At 41.3% G+C, this 19,948-nt stretch overlaps 1 protein-coding gene across 2 annotated transcripts; it reads left to right on the top strand.

Moving 5' to 3' along the window:
* Nucleotides 1–1,843: 1,843 nt before the first annotated feature.
* Nucleotides 1,844–19,037, top strand: aplf (aprataxin and PNKP like factor). Of its 2 annotated transcripts, XM_073491412.1 has the most exons (11): nucleotides 1,844–1,928; nucleotides 2,164–2,298; nucleotides 6,286–6,357; nucleotides 9,897–10,060; nucleotides 10,587–10,755; nucleotides 11,788–11,923; nucleotides 13,325–13,512; nucleotides 14,927–15,210; nucleotides 15,732–15,860; nucleotides 16,457–16,503; nucleotides 18,153–19,037. In XM_073491412.1, exons 2-11 carry the CDS (start codon nucleotides 2,206–2,208, stop codon nucleotides 18,353–18,355), a joined length of 1,485 nt encoding a protein of 494 aa, XP_073347513.1. In that variant the 5' UTR covers nucleotides 1,844–1,928; nucleotides 2,164–2,205; the 3' UTR covers nucleotides 18,356–19,037. The 2 variants fall into 2 exon arrangements, with proteins under 2 accessions (XP_073347513.1, XP_073347593.1); XM_073491492.1 differs by lacking the exons at nucleotides 9,897–10,060; nucleotides 10,587–10,755.
* The last annotated feature ends 911 nt before the right edge of the window (nucleotides 19,038–19,948 follow it).

The raw sequence follows: 19,948 nt of genomic DNA, 5'->3' as shown, positions 1-19,948 counted from the left end.
CTTATACCAAGTGTCTCGGTCCTGTGGTTTCTGTGTCATTATGTGTGTTTTATAGGTGTTTTCTGCTCTTGTGTTGTCTTCGGCCCGTTCTCCAGTGTTCTGGTTTCCCTCCTTCAGGTGTTTTTCCGTTCCTTCCCCTCACCTGTCCTTTCCCCGCCTCCCTCCACCTGCAGCTCCTCCCCTCGTTAGTGTGTGTGTGTAGTCTTTGTGCTCCTCTGGTCTTTGTCAGATGGTCCGGATGGTTTCAGTCTTTTGGACCTTGCGGTTCTGCTACAGTATCAATAAATGTCTGTCTTGGTCTTTGGGTCACGGTCCGGTCAGATCCAGGCAGCTCGCCTCTGGAAACAATAATCCAGGCCTGACACAAAGCACCTTCATCATCAGATGCTCTGAAGTGAGAAAGTCTGTGTTGTGGTTCTTATTGAGATGAGATGGAGCAGCCGCTTGATGACTGGAAACAGGCTGATGAATTATCAGCACTTTGTTTTCTATGTTGCCTCATTTATTTGTAATATTAGGGACGTATTTTACAAATAAATCATTAGTTGTATCTCTGCGTGAACCTCTTCAGGGTGTTTCTCTCTAAGTCAGTCAGACTCATTCATGCCTTCACCTGCAGTCCTGACAGTGTTGAGAGAAGCACCCAGAAGTCACAACTGAGCCAAAGGCAAGAAATCATGTTACAATGGGACTTTAGTAAAAGTGGAAGTCACTTATATGAATATCACTTCAGTCAAAGTCTCAAAGTCTCTGATATTAAATGTACTTCACTATCAAAAGTTTAAAATAAATAGATTATAAATATTTCCACATGTTTTTGTTAATCTGCAGATAGAATATATTTTAAAATGTGCAGCTTCAGCTCTGATACAGCTGCACCAGTAAAGACAGTAACTGAAGTTATCAGATAAATGTAGTGGAGTAAGATTACAATACTTATCTAATCTGAAGCAGAGTGGAAGAATAAAGTAGAAGAACATGGAAAAACTGAGGCAAAGTACAAGAACCTCAAAATGTACTTAGTTACATTCCATCACTGGGCTGTAATCACAAGTAACAGTCCTGCATTCAGACAGTTACTTCAGTAAAAGTACAAACAGAAAAACCATCAGGAGTAAATGTTCTCATACAGGATGGTAACTTTCACAGTATTATGATTCTAATTATGATGTTATGAGAACTTAAAGTACTTTTAATTCATGAAGCCTGTTTTTCTGATGGTACGTCCATAAAGTCTGACTCTGAATGCAGGACTTTGACTTTTAATTGAATATGTTTACATTATATTTCTTCTTTTACTTTAAAGGATTTGAATAATTCCTCCACAGTCTAGTTAATGTAGGAAAAACTTAACGTCACCACTAAATTCACTTCCTTGTCTTTTAGTTGTGGATATCTCAGGAACATGAACAAATACATTTTCTACATAAAAAGATCTTTTTAGAGGGACAAATAAACATTGTAACTGTGGTGTGATGCTTTATAAATGAAAGAAAAACACTTTATTTATTGATCAGTTTTACACTGAAACATTGTACATAAAGCAACACGTCATGTGCAGATAAATACAATAAATGTGACATCATCGACAAATTTTCGACTTCACATTTCGATCCACTGAAGTCACGCACGTCTGCCGAATTAAAGAGTGATGTCTGCTTATTAACAAACCATCTTGACATTTCTTTTATAAGGACCAACATTTCGCAGATAAACGCGAACATTTTAAATTGAGAAAATTTAAGATGGAAATCGGTGGGTGTGTGGCCGGAAGTCCATCAGCAGCGCCACATGTGTACTGCGCATGCTCCGCTGCAACCCGGAAGTTTTGAACTGTGTCGCTGACAGCAGGAGTTGTTGTCTCCGTCCTGTCGGTCTCAGTTTCTCTCCTGGGAGACAAATAATCGTCCAGTTGGCCGCAACATCAGGTGAGAGAAGTTAAAGTTAACGACCACACGACTCGCTGTGACTTTAGATATAAAACTATATGTTTTATGACTCAGCTGAACTTTGGTTTCTGTTTACCGCAGACTAGCTAACTGCTGCTCGCGCCACTGACTGAAACGCGACATGAAGGAGCTCCTTCAGTCCGGATATCATTTAATATAATTAAAGATGTCAGACTTTAATGAGCTGAATGTGTTGTGATGTGTCTTCTACCAGTGTCCCGGTGTGAGGCTCGCTCCAGTCCCGCCTTCTGAGCAGATGTCCGGGTTCCACCTCGTCCCGGTGGACGGCGCCGGTCCCATCCACCTGCCGCCGGGGGACACGGTGCTGGGCCGGGGTCCCTTACTGGGAGTGAGTCCTCCTCCATTAGCTTACTTTGATACAAACTTTACTCTCAACTATCTACTCTTAACTATCTACTCTTAACTATCTACTCTTAATTATCTACTCTTAACTATCTACTCTTAACTATCTACTCTCAACTATCTACTCTCAACTATCTACTCTCAACTATCTACTCTCAACTATCTACTCTTAACTATCTACTCTTAACTATCTACTCTTAACTATCTACTCTTAATTATCTACTCTTAATTATCTACTCTTAACTATCTACTCTTAACTATCTACTCTCAACTATCTACTCTTAATTATCTACTCTCAACTATCTACTCTTAACTATCTACTCTCAACTATCTACTCTTAACTATCTACTCTCAACTATCTACTCTTAATTATCTACTCTTAACTGTCTACTCTCAACTATCTACTCTCAACTATCTACTCTTAACTATCTACTCTTAACTATCTACTCAACTATCTACTCTTAACTATCTACTCTTAACTATCTACTCTCAACTATCTACTCTCAACTATCTACTCTTAATTATCTACTCTTAATTATCTACTCTCAATTATCTACTCTTAACTATCTACTCTTAACTATCTACTCTCAATTATCTACTCTTAACTATCTACTCTTAACTATCTACTCTTAACTATCTACTCTCAATTATCTACTCTTAACTATCTACTCTTAACTATCTACTCTTAACTATCTACTCTTAATTATCTACTCTTAACTATCTACTCTTAACTATCTACTCTTAATTATCTACTCTCAATTATCTACTCTTAACTATCTACTCTTAACTATCTACTCTTAACTATCTACTCTTAACTATCTACTCTTAACTATCTACTCTCAACTATCTACTCTCAACTATCTACTCTTAACTATCTACTCTTAACTATCTACTCTTAACTATCTACTCTTAACTATCTACTCTTAATTATCTACTCTTAACTATCTACTCTTAACTATCTACTCTCAACTATCTACTCTTAATTATCTACTCTTAATTATCTACTCTTAACTATCTACTCTCAACTATCTACTCTTAACTATCTACTCTTAACTATCTACTCTCAACTATCTACTCTTAATTATCTACTCTCAACTATCTACTCTCAACTATCTACTCTCAACTATCTACTCTTAACTATCTACTCTTAACTATCTACTCTCAACTATCTACTCTCAACTATCTACTCTTAACTATCTACTCTCAACTATCTACTCTTAATTATCTACTCTCAACTATCTACTCTCAACTATCTACTCTTAACTATCTACTCTTAACTATCTACTCTCAACTATCTACTCTCAACTATCTACTCTTAACTATCTACTCTTAACTATCTACTCTTAACTATCTACTCTTAACTATCTACTCTTAACTATCTACTCTTAATTATCTACTCTTAACTATCTACTCTCAATTATCTACTCTCAACTATCTACTCTCAACTATCTACTCTCAACTATCTACTCTCAACTATCTACTCTCAACTATCTACTCTTAACTATCTACTCTTAATTATCTACTCTTAACTATCTACTCTTAACTATCTACTCTCAACTATCTACTCTTAACTATCTACTCTCAACTATCTACTCTCAACTATCTACTCTCAACTATCTACTCTTAACTATCTACTCTTAACTATCTACTCTTAACTATCTACTCTTAACTATCTACTCTTAACTATCTACTCTTAATTATCTACTCTTAACTATCTACTCTCAATTATCTACTCTTAACTATCTACTCTCAACTATCTACTCTCAACTATCTACTCTCAACTATCTACTCTCAACTATCTACTCTTAACTATCTACTCTCAACTATCTACTCTCAACTATCTACTCTCAACTATCTACTCTCAACTATCTACTCTCAACTATCTACTCTTAACTATCTACTCTTAACTATCTACTCTTAATTATCTACTCTTAACTATCTACTCTTAACTATCTACTCTCAACTATCTACTCTTAACTATCTACTCTTAACTATCTACTCTTAACTATCTACTCTCAACTATCTACTCTCAACTATCTACTCTCAACTATCTACTCTTAACTATCTACTCTTAACTATCTACTCTTAACTATCTACTCTTAACTATCTACTCTCAACTATCTACTCTTAATTATCTACTCTCAACTATCTACTCTCAACTATCTACTCTTAACTATCTACTCTTAACTATCTACTCTCAACTATCTACTCTCAACTATCTACTCTTAACTATCTACTCTTAACTATCTACTCTTAATTATCTACTCTTAACTATCTACTCTTAACTATCTACTCTTAACTATCTACTCTTAACTATCTACTCTTAATTATCTACTCTTAACTATCTACTCTCAATTATCTACTCTTAACTATCTACTCTCAATTATCTACTCTTAACTATCTACTCTCAACTATCTACTCTTAACTATCTACTCTTAACTATCTACTCTTAACTATCTACTCTCAACTATCTACTCTTAACTATCTACTCTCAACTATCTACTCTTAACTATCCAGGTAGGGGGGCGACTGACAGCTGTGCCCGGGCCCACGGTCTCTGCCATTAGGGTGACGCTCTGTGTGCAAGTGTAACAATGAGCTCAAGGAGAAATAGTGTCTTTGTTACTGAAGCTGATTCTGAAGAACTCTTTCATCAGTTCATCCACACGAGACACTCTGTTGAGGCTCACATGAGCTTTCTGATGTCGTCTCAAAAGGTCGACTTTGATCTTGAAATTTCAAGTTAATTCTCGACGTTTTCGACTTCTTTCTTGAATTTCATAATGGAAAAAAACAACTTTCTCCTCTGATTTTTTCTTCTTCTCAGCCCTGGCACTGATAATACTCCTCTGTACTTTTCTGAGCCCAGTTGGTGCCACGTTGGTGTTGAATGAGACGATGTAGTTCACAGAGCTGTTTAACACAAAATGATCTTTTACTTTATTTACGTCAAACTGCGGCTTTTCTTGAGTTGGAAAATTATCTTGTAAATGAGAAAACATCATTTGAAAATACAGATTCTTGTCATCGCATTTCCAAGAAGTTACCTGCTGCAGTGCACTGGTGTCTTTCTGGATGTTAAACTTTATTGTTAAACTGTAAAATATTCTGCTTTGGTTTCGTCTCTTTGTCACAAGTGTTTGTTAACCACATTTTAGGAATCACTATGAAAACTGTGTGTATCAGCCGTTACATGTGTCGAGACTTTTTACCTTCTTATATCTGTGCCGGCGTCAGATGTTCACATCAGAAGAAATGTGTTATATCTGACTATCAATCTGTAATTTAATGCACTGGTGCATCAGGTATAATCTCTATAATATATCATGTTTGTTGTACTGTGCACTCCACATACATCCGTAAAAGACGAGCTCCTCGAGATAAAACTGAGGAACGTTTGAGTGTTAACTGAGCTGCAGTTCTTCCACTGAACCACTAGAGGACGCTGTCACACTGAAAACATGGAGGCAGCTGGACCGGACGTGTTGCTACATGCACAGTGCTGTTAAATGTGCACAGGGCTTCTTGTGCTCAGCTAAAATAAATCATTTATTTATCAGCTTTAAACCAGAAACAAAAAAATCTGATGAACATGAATAATATGAAAATCCAGGTGAAAGACTTTTATAAATACACAGTTTACAGTCTGAATGTTTTGCAGTTTGACCAGTTATAGTTTCTGATTCAAAGAACTCACCAGAACTGGCTCATCCCCAGAATTTATCTTTAGGGGATCATGAATATCCACAGCAAACATCATCCAGGTGTTGATTTATTTTAGATAAATGATCCTGTGATGGAACAAATACCTGAGGAACTGTGAGGGAGTCTGTGAACAGCAAACGTCTTGGAAATGTGGCCTGTGGGTGTCAGGATAGTGATCTGAATTTGAGGAACAAAGAAACGATAATTCTTTGTACTGTATTTTGTCCTGAAGCTCTTCTGTCTTGTTTTTTCCCTCCCGTTGTCTCAGGTCAATGATAAGAGAGTGTCCCGACATCACGGGCTGCTGGAGAACCTGAACGGACAGCTGCGTCTCAAACCGGTACAGAAACATTTACACGTCCACACCCGTCATCTGCTGTGTTTGACAGTCAGCCTACTGTTTCCTAAACTCACCAACACTTATTAAAGCTGAAGTCTGCAACTTTTATGGGTTCAAATATCTGTAGTCTGTTTGGAGACGTTGGAGGAGCCCTGGCTGATACTCGAGTACAATGCATGACAATAATCCAGCAGAGGAAGCTGGAGTGAAACACATTTTGTGATTTTCTTCGGCTGGAAGAAACCTGATTTAACAACATCTTTGACTCAGATTTGCAACATATATCGTGCGTTTAATATTCCCAGCAGCCTGCTTGATATTCCTCGACAGCCCGCATAGATCACCTGCTGCTGAGCTGATGGAAACGTCAAACAAATTGTGAAAAATGTTCATCACACTCTCCTGAAGAGTGACGTCTTCAGACCGCTTCTGTTGTCCGACCAGCTTCCAATTCATTTTCTTTTGATCAAATTTTCAATTGTGAATCTCCACCATGACACACGACAAACAGTCTGTAGAGGCTGATTAAAAGTGGAAACAGACACTTGAGGGTTTACACTTGACAGCCAGAGTGACAGCGACCAACAACACCGGACAAAACCTGAGTGATCCATTAGTTTACTCTCTGATGGAGACGTGGAAGCAGAATGAAATGATGCCATCCGGACTGAATCACACGTCAGCCGTCAGTTTCCCCGGAGCTTTCAGGTGAACGACAGAACAGCACAGTGAAAGTGAAGTTTATCTGGAACCGGTCTAAACACAGACGGTACCGTTATTATATATGTATATATATATATATATATATATACATATATATATATATATATATATATATACATATACATATTGTGCCATCAATATTTATCACGATACATTAAAGCAAAAACATGTCTATTACCAGGTTAAGTAAATCTTCAATGTTTAATTAAGATGAGTCACAAACTTTCACCAAAATTTGCATTTAGTGTCCAAACATTTGGTCGCTGCAGTATAGAGTGATGTAGCTAACTGCAGTTAGCATCGCTCTGGTTCCTCTGTGGATTATTGAACTGGATTCTGGATTATCACAGAAAATAATGTGAAGTTTCTGATCCGTCCAGGTTCTGTTCATCCAGATAATCTCCACAGATGAACTCCACTCTGATGTTTGAAGCGTAAATTAAATGTGTAGCAGTAAAAAGCTAATGCTAGGCTACAAACAGACGACATCACGGTCACATGACTGAAACGTCTCCACCACTGAGCGTCTCACTGCACAATTACTCTCCAGGTTTTCTATAAACTGATCAATGTACGAGTTGTAAAGTCAGAGTCAGAACAGTGTGTAACTAAAGTGGCCTGTAAAGACGGACTAGTGAGCAGATGAGTCTCCGTGTTCGCTGTGAGGACGTTTAATGTCCCCGACAGCCTCTGTAGCCTCATTCAGACACTTGTTAGCAACCGCTAACCGTTTTTAACACATGAAGAGCTTCATAATTAAACTGTGGGACATTTAATGATGAGTTTATGTTGTTACCACATCTTATTTCACACATTTTACTGAGACACATTCAACACACTCACAGGATGCGAACTGATTTCTGGGTTTCAGGGCTACAGACTACACCACTCTGTCGGCATCAAGAGAAACTGGAGTACCGGCTGTCAGTGATCTCTGTGAAAGGTGTTCATTTAGTTTCTGTAATGTCAAACAGTTGTGACCTTTTCCAATAAATACAGTCAATACACAGATCTTTATTCACCCCGAGGGGAGATGGAGGTCTGTGAGAAGAGATTACAGTGTGAAAGACATAAATCACACTGACCTCACTTAATTACCATTTGTGCTTAATTGATTGAAGGCTGTTTATGCATGATCACTTCTCAAAGCAGAAAAATAATGATCACTGCAGGCACAACACTTCATCCACTGGTTTAATGTTGAGGTGAACAGTGACAGGTTTTCTCCACAGAGCCCGAGGCTCTGAAACATCATCGACGTGTTAACCTTCGTACCTGCGTCATAAAACAGAGGAAATCCAAACGCGGCCCAGTTTCCTGTCAGCTTCCCGCCGCCGGGCTGTGAGCAACATCGAAAAATCACACGCAGATTTCGGACGATTGCTCCTGATGAAAAAATATCTAAATCAGTCCTGACCCATTTAACAGAGGTGGTTTGGAGGAGAACCTGGTCAGAAGGGAAGGATTTAAAAGCCCCGACCCGCTGAGTGATTACAGCCACCCTGCTGGTTTAATGTGTGTCACCGTGTGAGAGGAGTCTCATCAACCTCCCCGGAAATCTGTGCCAGACTGAAGAACGCAGCGCTGCAATATAAATACAAAGATATACACACACATGCAGAAGCTCTGAGTGTTTATGGGTTTTATATGCTTTTTCCTTACAGTCTCGTTGAGAGATGCTCTCACATACCATACAAAGGGACATGCTTTGGATTGAGTAGGTCAACAGTCAGTGGTGGAGCACAAATATAATAAATAAATGGAAATAAAGGAACGAGCCACACGCTGCCCGACAAACAATATAGCTCCTGGCAACATTGAACAAAATGGTTGCCAGTTAGGTTGGTTACTGAACTTGGTACTGTTAAGGGTACTGACAAGAGCCCGACCCACACTATATACTATTTCTTTTTTTTTTTTTACGACGATCCATCAAATGTGGTTTTGAAAAGACATTCACAGGATTTTCTTTTTACAGTTTAGCGATAAACGTATTGTCTAAAATGACGTCAACGCGCTATAACAGTAAACTTACCTGAAATTTAATGATTATAAATCACCACAATCAACTTTATCTGTTTTAAAATCTCCATCAAAAATTGATTTCATATCAAAGCATATCGGGCAACATATCAGCCCGTACAGAAACATCTTGGATCGGCCGATAATATCTGCCAAGCGGTGCATCGGTCGGGCTCTAGGACTGACAGAAGTATCGATTTATGTTGAATTAATCGGTGCCAACTTTCTGAAGGGCATTTTTATTAGCCAAAACTCAGCCTCTGGTTCGGACCAAGACGCCTCAGAAACCTGCTGTTTAGTACGATAAGTCTGAGGGTTGTTTGTATGACTGTTACCTTTACGCTCCTTTGGACAATCATTTATGTTTTTTAATATAGTCCAGTTTGAGCGACGTGCACAGAGTAAAACCTTCAGCTGACGCAAGATTTCTTTCTTACAACTGAAATGACATTGTTGTTATTACGGAGTAGTGAAAAAGGTTCTGATGGGTTCTGGTAGCAACAACATACAAGCAGCAGAAGCAGCAGTGAGAAATGGTGAGAATTTGAAGGTAGCTCCAAAACTAAAGGGGGAAGCATAACCGCTAACTTCTGCTCAGTGTACTCTCTGCTGTAGCGACTAGCTGCCGTTACCAAGTTAGCTCAGTTAGCCGTGGAGCTAATTGGCCTTATTACCTGACAGTAGACGGCGTGGACTGCGAACTCGGATCACAGTGAGGGTGAAATAACAGACTAACAAATGAAAGCCAAACTTGAGTAAACTGTTTTTTCCTCTTTGTTGATTTGGACCTTCAGACCCACCTGAACCCGTGCTTTCTTCAGTCGTCGCTGACAGACGACCCTCGACCTCTGCAGAGAGATGCCTGGTACCCTCTTCATCATGGAGACTTGTTCTCTCTGCTGCCGGGGCAGTTCGTCTACAAGGTGGTGGCCGTGGGCGGAGAAGACGGCACTCCCAGGTACTCCCAGGAAAATTGCTCCTTTTCATGTTGATGATGTGTCAAGATGAAGACACAAATCTATGAATCCATCATCCGGTACCAGACGTCTCTGAATAATTAGATCAAGACGGAAGAGGCTGTTCTGCTCCGTTTAATTAAACTCTATCTTTTATCTTCACAAAGCAGACGGCGAGGGGTTGAGTGTTATCTGTTAACTCAATTAAAAGCAACAAATGGGGGAGAATGTTGATTTATGTAGTCTCTGGGTTTGCTAATCTTTTATCTGAGTTTCCCTCCACTGTTGTTCTGATGCGAGCTCGCTGTTTGAAGCTCAGATCAAACAGACAGGAAAGGACTCTCGAGTAATGTTGCCACTGTTCAAACCAGCCGAAGCTCATGTAAAATTCATACTGAAAAAACTCCAACTCGCATCAAAGCAGCAGCGATGAGGTGTCACAAGTTTGGATCACTCTCGTAATCATTTCCTCCAAGAAAATTCTCTACTGATCATTGAGGCTTACTGTCATCGTATCACCTCTTGTAGAAACAGTCAGACGTTTGAGGAAGAAGAAGAAGAAGAAGAGCTTCCTGTTTCCTCCAAGCCAGATGTGGAACCACAGGACCGTGGACCGACTCCCCCTCATGAGGAGGCAACACCAGCAGCTCTGTCGAAGCAGGAGGAGGCCGACAGTCCTGACAGAAGTTTCAACAAGGTTTGAAAACTCACAGCAGAGTCTTTTCAGCACCGATCTGACCCGTGAGCTGGACGTCCTATCATGACGATGTCTTTGGAGGTAGAGGCTGAGCTTGTGTTGACCGTCAGACACTTTGGATTATCCCTCGTGCGATATCTTTCCCTTTTCATCAATGTGGTGAAGTACCTGGATTTGTCAGGTACCATATTGTCTAAAATACTGACTGTGGCCTTTATTTGACGCAGGCTTGTATAATTACTCATTAGCCTCAAAGAGTTATAATAGACCTAGATACAGAAATTGAAAATGGCGGCCATTCAGTTCAATGAGAACTGCTCACCTGACGCATGCGCCGAAAGGTTTCCAGCTGCCAGGTCTACTTCCTGGTTAAGCGGCTCACTGAATATGTAGTAGTTTCTCCTGCTGGCTCCGCCCCCGAGAGTTTAAAATCACTTTTTCTAACTTGAGGAAAGTTTCACAAATATAAAACCTCCACAGATTTGAACTGGGGAATTTCTCGCTGCAATACTGCAAGTGGCCACTGGGGGGAAACTGGAAGCAAGGCTGAGCGACGCCGCTGTATCGAGCTCTAAATGATACTTTCATGACTACGCTTTTAACACAAACTTTTGGCATTGAATTTAAATTGAAAGCCCTCCGGCATGTCAGCGGACGGAAACCCTTCATTTCTTAACGAGGCTTTTATTGTGAAACATTTCCAGGAACATGTTGCAGGAAAACTCAGCGACCTGAAAGGTGGCGCTGATACTGCAGCTACTGCCGTCATGTGGCACTTATAACTTGACTAATTAAAGGCTGAGAGGAGGAGCTCCATTTCTTCATCAGTCTTAAGAAGTCGAATGTCAACGATTTTCATCCCGTGGCTGCTCAGATATCAACTTTATGTTAATGTGTCGGTACGTCTTCAGTGATGTTTCTGCAGGCTGGAAACATTTATCCTTTTTTTTAGGACCGTTACCGATGTTGTGTCGAAGTTTAAAACGGTGACATCATGTCCACTGACTGAAGAGGCTGTTCTGTCTCATGTAGAGAAACTCTGCAGGACCGAGAGAGGCGGAGGACGACCGGAGTGACGTCACGCCGCCTGCACCAAAGAGAAGAGTTTTACCTGCCTGGATGATGGCGGCCGTCGCAGCTCCACGAGGTTCCTCCTCCAGCCCGAAAGGTACCATGTTCATGATTGTCTGACTGGACTTACTGTGGACTTGGACATGGGTTTATTGTTTTTTTCATCAGTCTGTTCACACTTTAACCTGAACCTGATCCGTCTTTACGTCACAGTATGTTTATTGGGTCCTCGAGGAAGTTCCCATGCAACACACACGTCTGTTTGCAGCTGTGTATCACTACAACAAACAGTTTGGCTGAGACATTAACACACATACGCTGGAAGTGACTGGAACGGGCAATAATAATAATAATGTCTTTATTTATATAGTCATTTTCTAAAGTGCTTCACAGAAAAGAAAGAATCAACAGCAGATAAAAACACAAATAGAGATAAAACAGAAAATAATGAAGCATCAGAGGATGAAACAGGGAATAGTTGGAGTAAAATGATGAAACCAAAAACTTGTTAAGAAGTCATGAATGTCTTCCTATAAAAGAAGTTTTTAAGAGACGATTTAAAAGTTGCTCATGATGTCGTTTTAACAGATGGAGACTTCCGTAGTCTGGAGGCTCTTACTTTGAAGGCCCGGGCACCTTCACTTACAAGTCGGGACTTTGTAACAGACAAATACACATTTCTGCGGTGCTGATATGAGACTGTGTTACAGCAGCACTGATCCACAAAGTGTCTGACGGAGGAACGAGTCTGTTCTCAGGTGATGTTGTGCAGAGTCGCCACCTGAACGCTGCAGACGTTTGTGGACTTTAAACAGCAGCTGAACCCGACTGACCCAGTCTGAGCGCTTCAGTGTTCAACAGAAAGGCTGAACAGATTCACTGCCGTCAGTCTTCCTCCGTGTATCAGGATGTTCGTTGGTTTTTACAGTAGATGTTGTGTGTGTGTGTGTGTCACTGTTGTATTAAGCAGCCACTGATCCACAGACTGCTGCTGCTGCTGCTGTCTAATATTTACTCTGAAGGAAAGCAGACGGCTCTGCTCTGCTGAGGTAAACTGGGCAGAGTGGACTGATGGAAAACTTCCAGTTCCCTAAAGAGAAACTGATGCTGTGATCTCTGTGACGTAACTGTCAGGAGAAGGACTCAGTCCAGACTTAAACAACGGCAGAAGACTGATACGTTACAGTTGCTCCTCCTAGAACAGGAATATCAGCACTATAGAGAGATTTGAATACGTTTTAAATAGAGAAGACAGTAAGAAGTGAGAGCAAGTAAAACAAAAACCAACATTGTGCTTTAAACTACATAAAACAATCCCAGAGATCTCAGATTGATTTGATCTGAGTGTGAATCTGTTTCTCCTCGTCACACAATTTAACCACTTATAAGAATCAGAAACTGTCGTGCATGTGTTTCTGTGAAAGCATCATTACTGTTATCGGCCTCAAACGTTGTGCCTCAGTTCTCTGAAAACAATTTATTTCTCTTCCTGTTTCAGTTCAGTCTGCTGTGAAGGGAGGGAAACGGCCGGCAGCGGCGTCGACGAGCACCAAGCGAGCGGCCGCCAAACAGGCCAAGACCTCCTCGCCTGAGGAGGACGAGGAGGACGAGGAGGAGGAGGAGGAAAAGCCAAAGAAGAGGAGAAGGAAGATCTGCGATGAAGAAGACGCAGCTCAGTCTAAAACGGTCAGTGTTGGAGAAAGTATCCAAAAGTCATATTTGAGTAAAAGTAAAAGTCAGAGTCACAGATATGAATAATACTTTGACAGGAAAAGTAAATGATACATATATTTACATGTATCTCTGCTCTGTACCTGGGTGGACTGATTACCTGCCTGTTAGATTATCAGAAGCATCGTTTTTCTTTTTTTATCCATCAGCTGATAAAATCCGTTCATTCATAAATCTGCTACTTCGGCTTTGATGCAACTTTGCATTAGATGCAGTGGAGTGAACGTTTAAAGTAGCAGAAAAAGTTAACGCTCAAAGAGGAAGTATCTCAAAAGTACAACTGTCAATCAGTGACTGTAACAATGTTTTTACTAGTTTGTTGGTTTGTTTGTTTTCCCACAGGAAGTCATTTCATCACTTTTAGTCCAAATTTGATCCAGATGAGACCTTCAGGCTCTGCCTACGGTGGCCCTGAGGGGTCAACACACTGCTACTTAAGAAAACACTTGCACACGGAAAAAAGCCGACGTCACAATTATATTTATGTGAAGAGAATTCAACGTAAAGTAGTTGGTCGTGTCTGCAGCTGATGGTGTTTTCTTCGTTTGCTTGTGTTTCATCTCTTCAAGTTTTCTGAAGAAAAAAACAAGCGTCAGGTTTAAACCCTGATCTCGCTTGTATTAATAAAGTCGGCAGGTTTTAAACCGTCTGGCGAGAGGAAACACATCAACGGAGGAACAGACTTTGACGCAACCCGTTGCCGCTCTCCGTCGAGTGAACGCCGTCCGTTCACTTCACCTTCTTTGGCTCCTCCGTCGGCGGCTTCTTGTTCTTTTGCATCGAGACTTTCCACACTTACTCCAGTTGTGCCGCCGTTACGTGAGGATAGTGACCGGGGAAAACAATGCCTCTTCCTGTTTTGGTTGTGTACATGTAGACGTGCCATGGTGTCATTTTAGTACAGCTACACTGTGCAATCAGTATTTTCTTTGTCTGTTTAAAGCAGTTTAAAGCTGCTACGAGGAACTTTTGATCATGTTTTGTTGATTCTGGCGCCCCCCTGAGGACAGAAGCGGTACGAGCTCCACCTCCTGTCATTAAGATCTTGATCTGGCTGATGCTGCATTTGTTTTGGAGGCGAGTGAAAGAAGGAAGCAACGTATTTTTAACCTGATTTGTCTTCGTTAAACACGTCTGTTTACAGGATACATGATGACGTACGTAAGAATAATAACTGAGTTTTAGTGCTGCAGCATCAGACTACACAGCAGCTCGACACTCCAGCGTGAGAATAGTTTGAATTTTATGACGTATTCAACCTGAACAAGTCAGGATTCACCTTCTCACTGAGAGTCTTCATGCTGTCTTTACAGACTATTAAAGCTGAAGTGGACCTTTCTCTGTTTCTGTTGATTTCATCCACTTCCAGGATGTTCCTTCAGTCCGGCTGCAGAGTAAATCCAGCAGGTGTGAGGTGAGCGACGAGTCTGAGACAATGGAGGTGGACGAGGAGAGAAGAGGTGGAGAGACATCTACAGCTGCCGTCAACACCACGACACGGACACATGAAGAACCTGAGAACGAGGACAAGAAGTCGAAGGACGGACGACAGACGACCAAACAAGCGGAGTCTGTCGGGTCAAACGGTGGCTCCGTGTCCGGATCCAAACCTCGACTCAGGACGGCGTGTCCGTACGGGAAGGACTGCTACAGGTACGTTTACCTCAGGCTGAGCTCCTTCAGAGCTAAATAAGAAAAGTTGAAGGATGAGTGGGAGGTTATCTGAAGTCCTGCTGGAGGGCTTCTCCTTTGATGTGGCTCATTTTCCAACAAAGATGAGATGAAGAGCACTCGAGCTGATGAACATGACACTGGATCAGGCTTCTCACAGCAGCTGCCTCAGAGATATCCACCCCCAAACTGAAGATAAGGAACATTTCAGAAACGTTAAAGTGAAAAAGATTTTCTTTCTGCAGAGGAGACGTTCATCGCAACACAGTTATTTACCTCTGAATATGAAAATACTGACCAGCTGAAAAATGTGAATGGTTCCTTTTTGATGTGAATGTAAATCTTATGGTGTGTTTTATTCCACTACCATGCAACTGTTTCATGTTCTGGTGTGCAAATGATTTGGACCTTTTTAGATGAAGTGTACATAATGATGGAGTCTGACATGTTTCTCCTCCTTCAGTCTGACGAGCTCTCACCACCTCCCTGTTTGTTGTTTCCAGGAAGAACCCGCTTCATTTCCAGGAGTGCAGTCACCCCGGTGACACCGACTACGAGGACGAGGACGAGGAGGAAGAGGACGATGAAGAGGCAGACCGACCCGAGTGCCCCTACGGCACCGACTGCTACAGGTCAGACATCACAGCACGGCCATTATCAGCACCAGAGAGTGAGAAAGGCATGATGGGAATCCTAATGATTACGAACAACTGAAGTACTTTTTCTGGTGGTGAAGAGAGTTTTCAGGAGCTCCGTCCCAGATGAACACACGTTACAGGAGGTGGAGGAAGACTTCATGGTCCTCAGAGGATGAACTCTGCTCACATTGAGCCTTTATTTCACCATCACAGGTCTCTTTTGCAAGAAAGACCTGGCCAAGAGCGGCAGCAACACAGTTACAGAAAATCAAACTCCAATGTCAGATAAAACACGTGCACACATCCTGGACTCACATCTCAAGTTTAAGTTCAGTTAAATACGGAAACATTTCCTGATCACGTTCCTGCTCCACAGAGGATGAACCTTTTAGATTTGAATGACCCCATGAGATTCCCTCTGCTGCCCCCTTCAGAGGAAATGTAATATGTTATCTCCACTTGTGTTGTTTGTCCTGTTTAAGACTCATGCTGTGGGTGTTATAATACTGATAACAGTCTCCTGTAAGACTGTCAGTCAGAAAGTGATGTTAGTCGTCTTCCTTAAACTTTGACTTTTTCTCCCCTCGCAGGAAAAATCCTCTTCACAGGAAAGAATTCAAACACACAAAGAAACCAGGTGGGATGTTTTTGATTGTCTAATCATCATAATTATTACTTTAAAGTTGTTTTTTAAACTGCGCTCCACAAATATGATACGGTTTACAGATAAATATATTGTCTTGATGTCAGGAGACCAAAGCTTCTTTAACTCAGGTCCGTTATAAACATTTAACACGGCCTTTAAAATGGTTTCATTACTCAACATTGTTAACATGTGAAAATAAAATGCAAATATCATATCGCACCTGAAATTTTGCCAAAATAGCCGCAGTGTCTTTCTCCGTGCACGTCGCCGTTACCTTGCGAGGCTGCTGGAAGCTACGTTAGCGTAGCTGCTGTAACATCGGTTCTATCAGAAGAAGCTCTCTCTGTTGATCTGATTGGTTAAAGTTAGCTTGTGATGGACAGATGGATCGTCCAATCACCTGCCAGGTTTATTTTTTAGTGTCCGACAGTGTCCGAGGACGAGCTCCTGGATGGTTCTGTGTGAGGAACCGTCTTCAGTCTGTCCTGGTTGTTCTTAAAGTATAATGTTATTGATTATTATTGATGTGAACAAAATGTTGGAAAAGCAAAAATAAGATAAATCCCATCACTAAAAGCCAACAGACCCACACACACACACACACACACACACACACACACACACACACACACACACACACACACCTGTCACCAGAGCTGGTCAGCATCTAGAAACACATTCAGGACTATGGATTCTGTGTTAGCAGCTTGTGTAATGTGATCTCGGGGCCCCTCAGGACATCAGCACCGTCGTCCTCCACCGTCTTATGACGAACCTGCAACATTTGCGTTTCGATGCCTCGGCTGACGTTGAGTTGACACTTTCTGCTCGTCGCTCGTCGCCGTGTCTCGACTCGACCTGCGCTCACACTGACAGGAAGAAGACACCATGTTTATTTAACTCCACGCTGATTCTCTGAAAACACCTTTTAAACCCACAAATGACCAAAGAGAATAAATATGATGTCATATTAACCAGATTATATTATTCAAAGCGATAACAATATAAGCGCGATATCTTTAAAAATTTGGAAACAAGACGATGCTAGCACTCAAATCTGTCTTTAACGTTGTTTACTGTGGTTTCTTGTCTCTTTTTTGTCAAATAAATATCCCTCAGACTACAATTACACTCAATTACCAGTGAAATAACGTCCAGATGAACACATAAACAAAATATACATAAGGCTGATGGATTATTTATATAATGACGCAGACGGCTTTAAAAATGATGAATTCACGATTATAATAATGTTTCAAGGAAAAGAGATTATTTTAATCTGCACCTTTCTACGAGCTGTTTGAAAAAAATGCATAAGTGTTGTGTATATTTGCAAATGAGACCATCTGATTAATTTTGCGCTCATTGGCATAAATGTCCAGAACAGAAATCTGAACTTAAATAAACTCCTTCATGATTATTTTGGACGTTTTCTTTCACACTAGTCTGACAGAAACATGTTACGGAAGTAAAATAGCCCCAAATCCTAAAATTGGAAAAAAATGAGTGTCTCCACTTATATTGGAGGCAGGTGAATCACTTCCTCCAGAGCTGCTGATGTTTGAAGCCTCTCGTATTGTCTCCGTCACTCTGCATTATAACATCACGTAAACCTGTTCACACCGTTTGTTTTTCTACAGGCTCCACCAGACGTACCGTGCAGAAAAAGACCCCCGCTAACGATGGAGATGAAGATGAAGACGACGACAGCTTCATCGATGACGACAGCGAGGACGCAGGCGATGACTCAGACTACGCCCCTCCTGACTCGGAGGACAGCGGTAAGGAGGACATCAAAAGACTGCAGAAAGAGGCGAAGGCCTTTCTGAAGAAGAGGAAGTAGACACGACGTCCTTTCTGTTGTCGTTTGTCTGTTTCGCAGCTGCAGCAGGCGGCTGTTTTAATGTGCACACACGTCAGGTTAATGAGACTAAATCACCTGGAGCAGCTGCAGCTCCTGAGGCCTCAACAGAGCCTCGAACAGTTTGGACCGAGTCCAAAACAAACTGAAGATGTGGCGTTTAATACGACCGAATCCTCCAGGACTGTTTTTAAACGTCAATAAGTGCTGTGTGCTGCAGGTCTTCAGACTGATGAGCTCACAACCGCCCGGGAAATTAATGATTTGTTCCAGTTTTAAGCAGAAATGTTCAAGTGTCACAGTCCTGGTGTCTCCTCAGGTGAAGCGTAACTTCTTAAATGTTTCACATAAGTCTGAACCAATCAGAGCTTCTTGGCCCCGTTCAGACCAGGTATCAACATCTGTCCTGAGTGATCCGATCACAGGTGGACGGGTGTGAACGATCCCAGGTTTGAGACCCGATCACTCAGACCACATTCAGAGGTGTCTGACCACAGTCTGTTACTGGAACCAGTCACACAGCATCACCAGACTCCCTTAACAAATGTAGTGATTTTAAGAGTTGTTTCATGAGAAGAAACTTAACAATCTTTGTGAAACAGCTACGACAGATTCTGAATCATTGTCTCCTTCTTGTAAATTCAGCATTAAATGAAAACAGTAAGTTGTGTGTTTCCTTGTAGAAAGTGTCAGTTTGTGGCAGCATGGCTGCACCAGCCTGTCTGCTTCTGTGTCTAAAGTGCTAAAGTCTGACCTGCCAACATTTAGCAGCTGTTTGAACACTGTTTACACTGATTTCACCATTTACACTCAATTTATGAAAGAAGAAACATTTTATTGACGCTAAACATGTCACATTTTACAGATACACTAAACAGTGTCAGAGAAGGAGTGAAGCTGCTGCGTCTGTGTTACATTCACTGGACAAACATCGGCTGACATCAACAACAAGGGAAAATTAAAATGAATTTCAGTCTTGCTGTGACACTAGATACAACTGCAGACCTGGTTTGCAAATATACGATACACATGCAGACAGACAGGAAACATGTGGAGAGAAAAAAGGGCTCTGATGTGGTTTTTTTTTTATATATTTCATCAAATCTACAAACAGGAAGTGAAGCTCGGACGCCTCAAAGCAAAACACCAGCAGCACTCTGAGCTCTCGGCACCTCGGTGTCAGCTCCGCGGCCTCTCGACTGTTTACTCACGTCGTGTTTTAAAGATTTCTCAGCCGCTGCCCGTGTGTGTGTGTGTGTGTGTGTGTGTGTGTGTGTGTGTGTGTGTGTGTGTGTGTGTGTGTGTGTGTGTGTGTGTGTGTGTGAAAGCTGTCAGGTGTCTGCAGGTGTCGTCATGGCAACGTCGAACACAACAATGGACTGCATTATAATTCGGGCTGATTAAACACAGATGCCTTTGAATGAAGACGGCGCCTCGTGCAGCTTCAGATGCAAATTCAGAATGAATAAGAGTTAATCTCACGCTGTCAGCTCGACTGTTTACAGAAGATGGAGAGAAGTGAGTTTGTGTTTTGTGATGAAACAAGTAATTGTGTTTTCTAAATCACCACGTGTG

This window comes from Pagrus major, chromosome 1 (genome assembly GCF_040436345.1).
Source record: "Pagrus major chromosome 1, Pma_NU_1.0".
NCBI lineage: Eukaryota > Metazoa > Chordata > Actinopteri > Spariformes > Sparidae > Pagrus > Pagrus major.
This window is presented reverse-complemented; position numbering and strand designations above follow the sequence as displayed.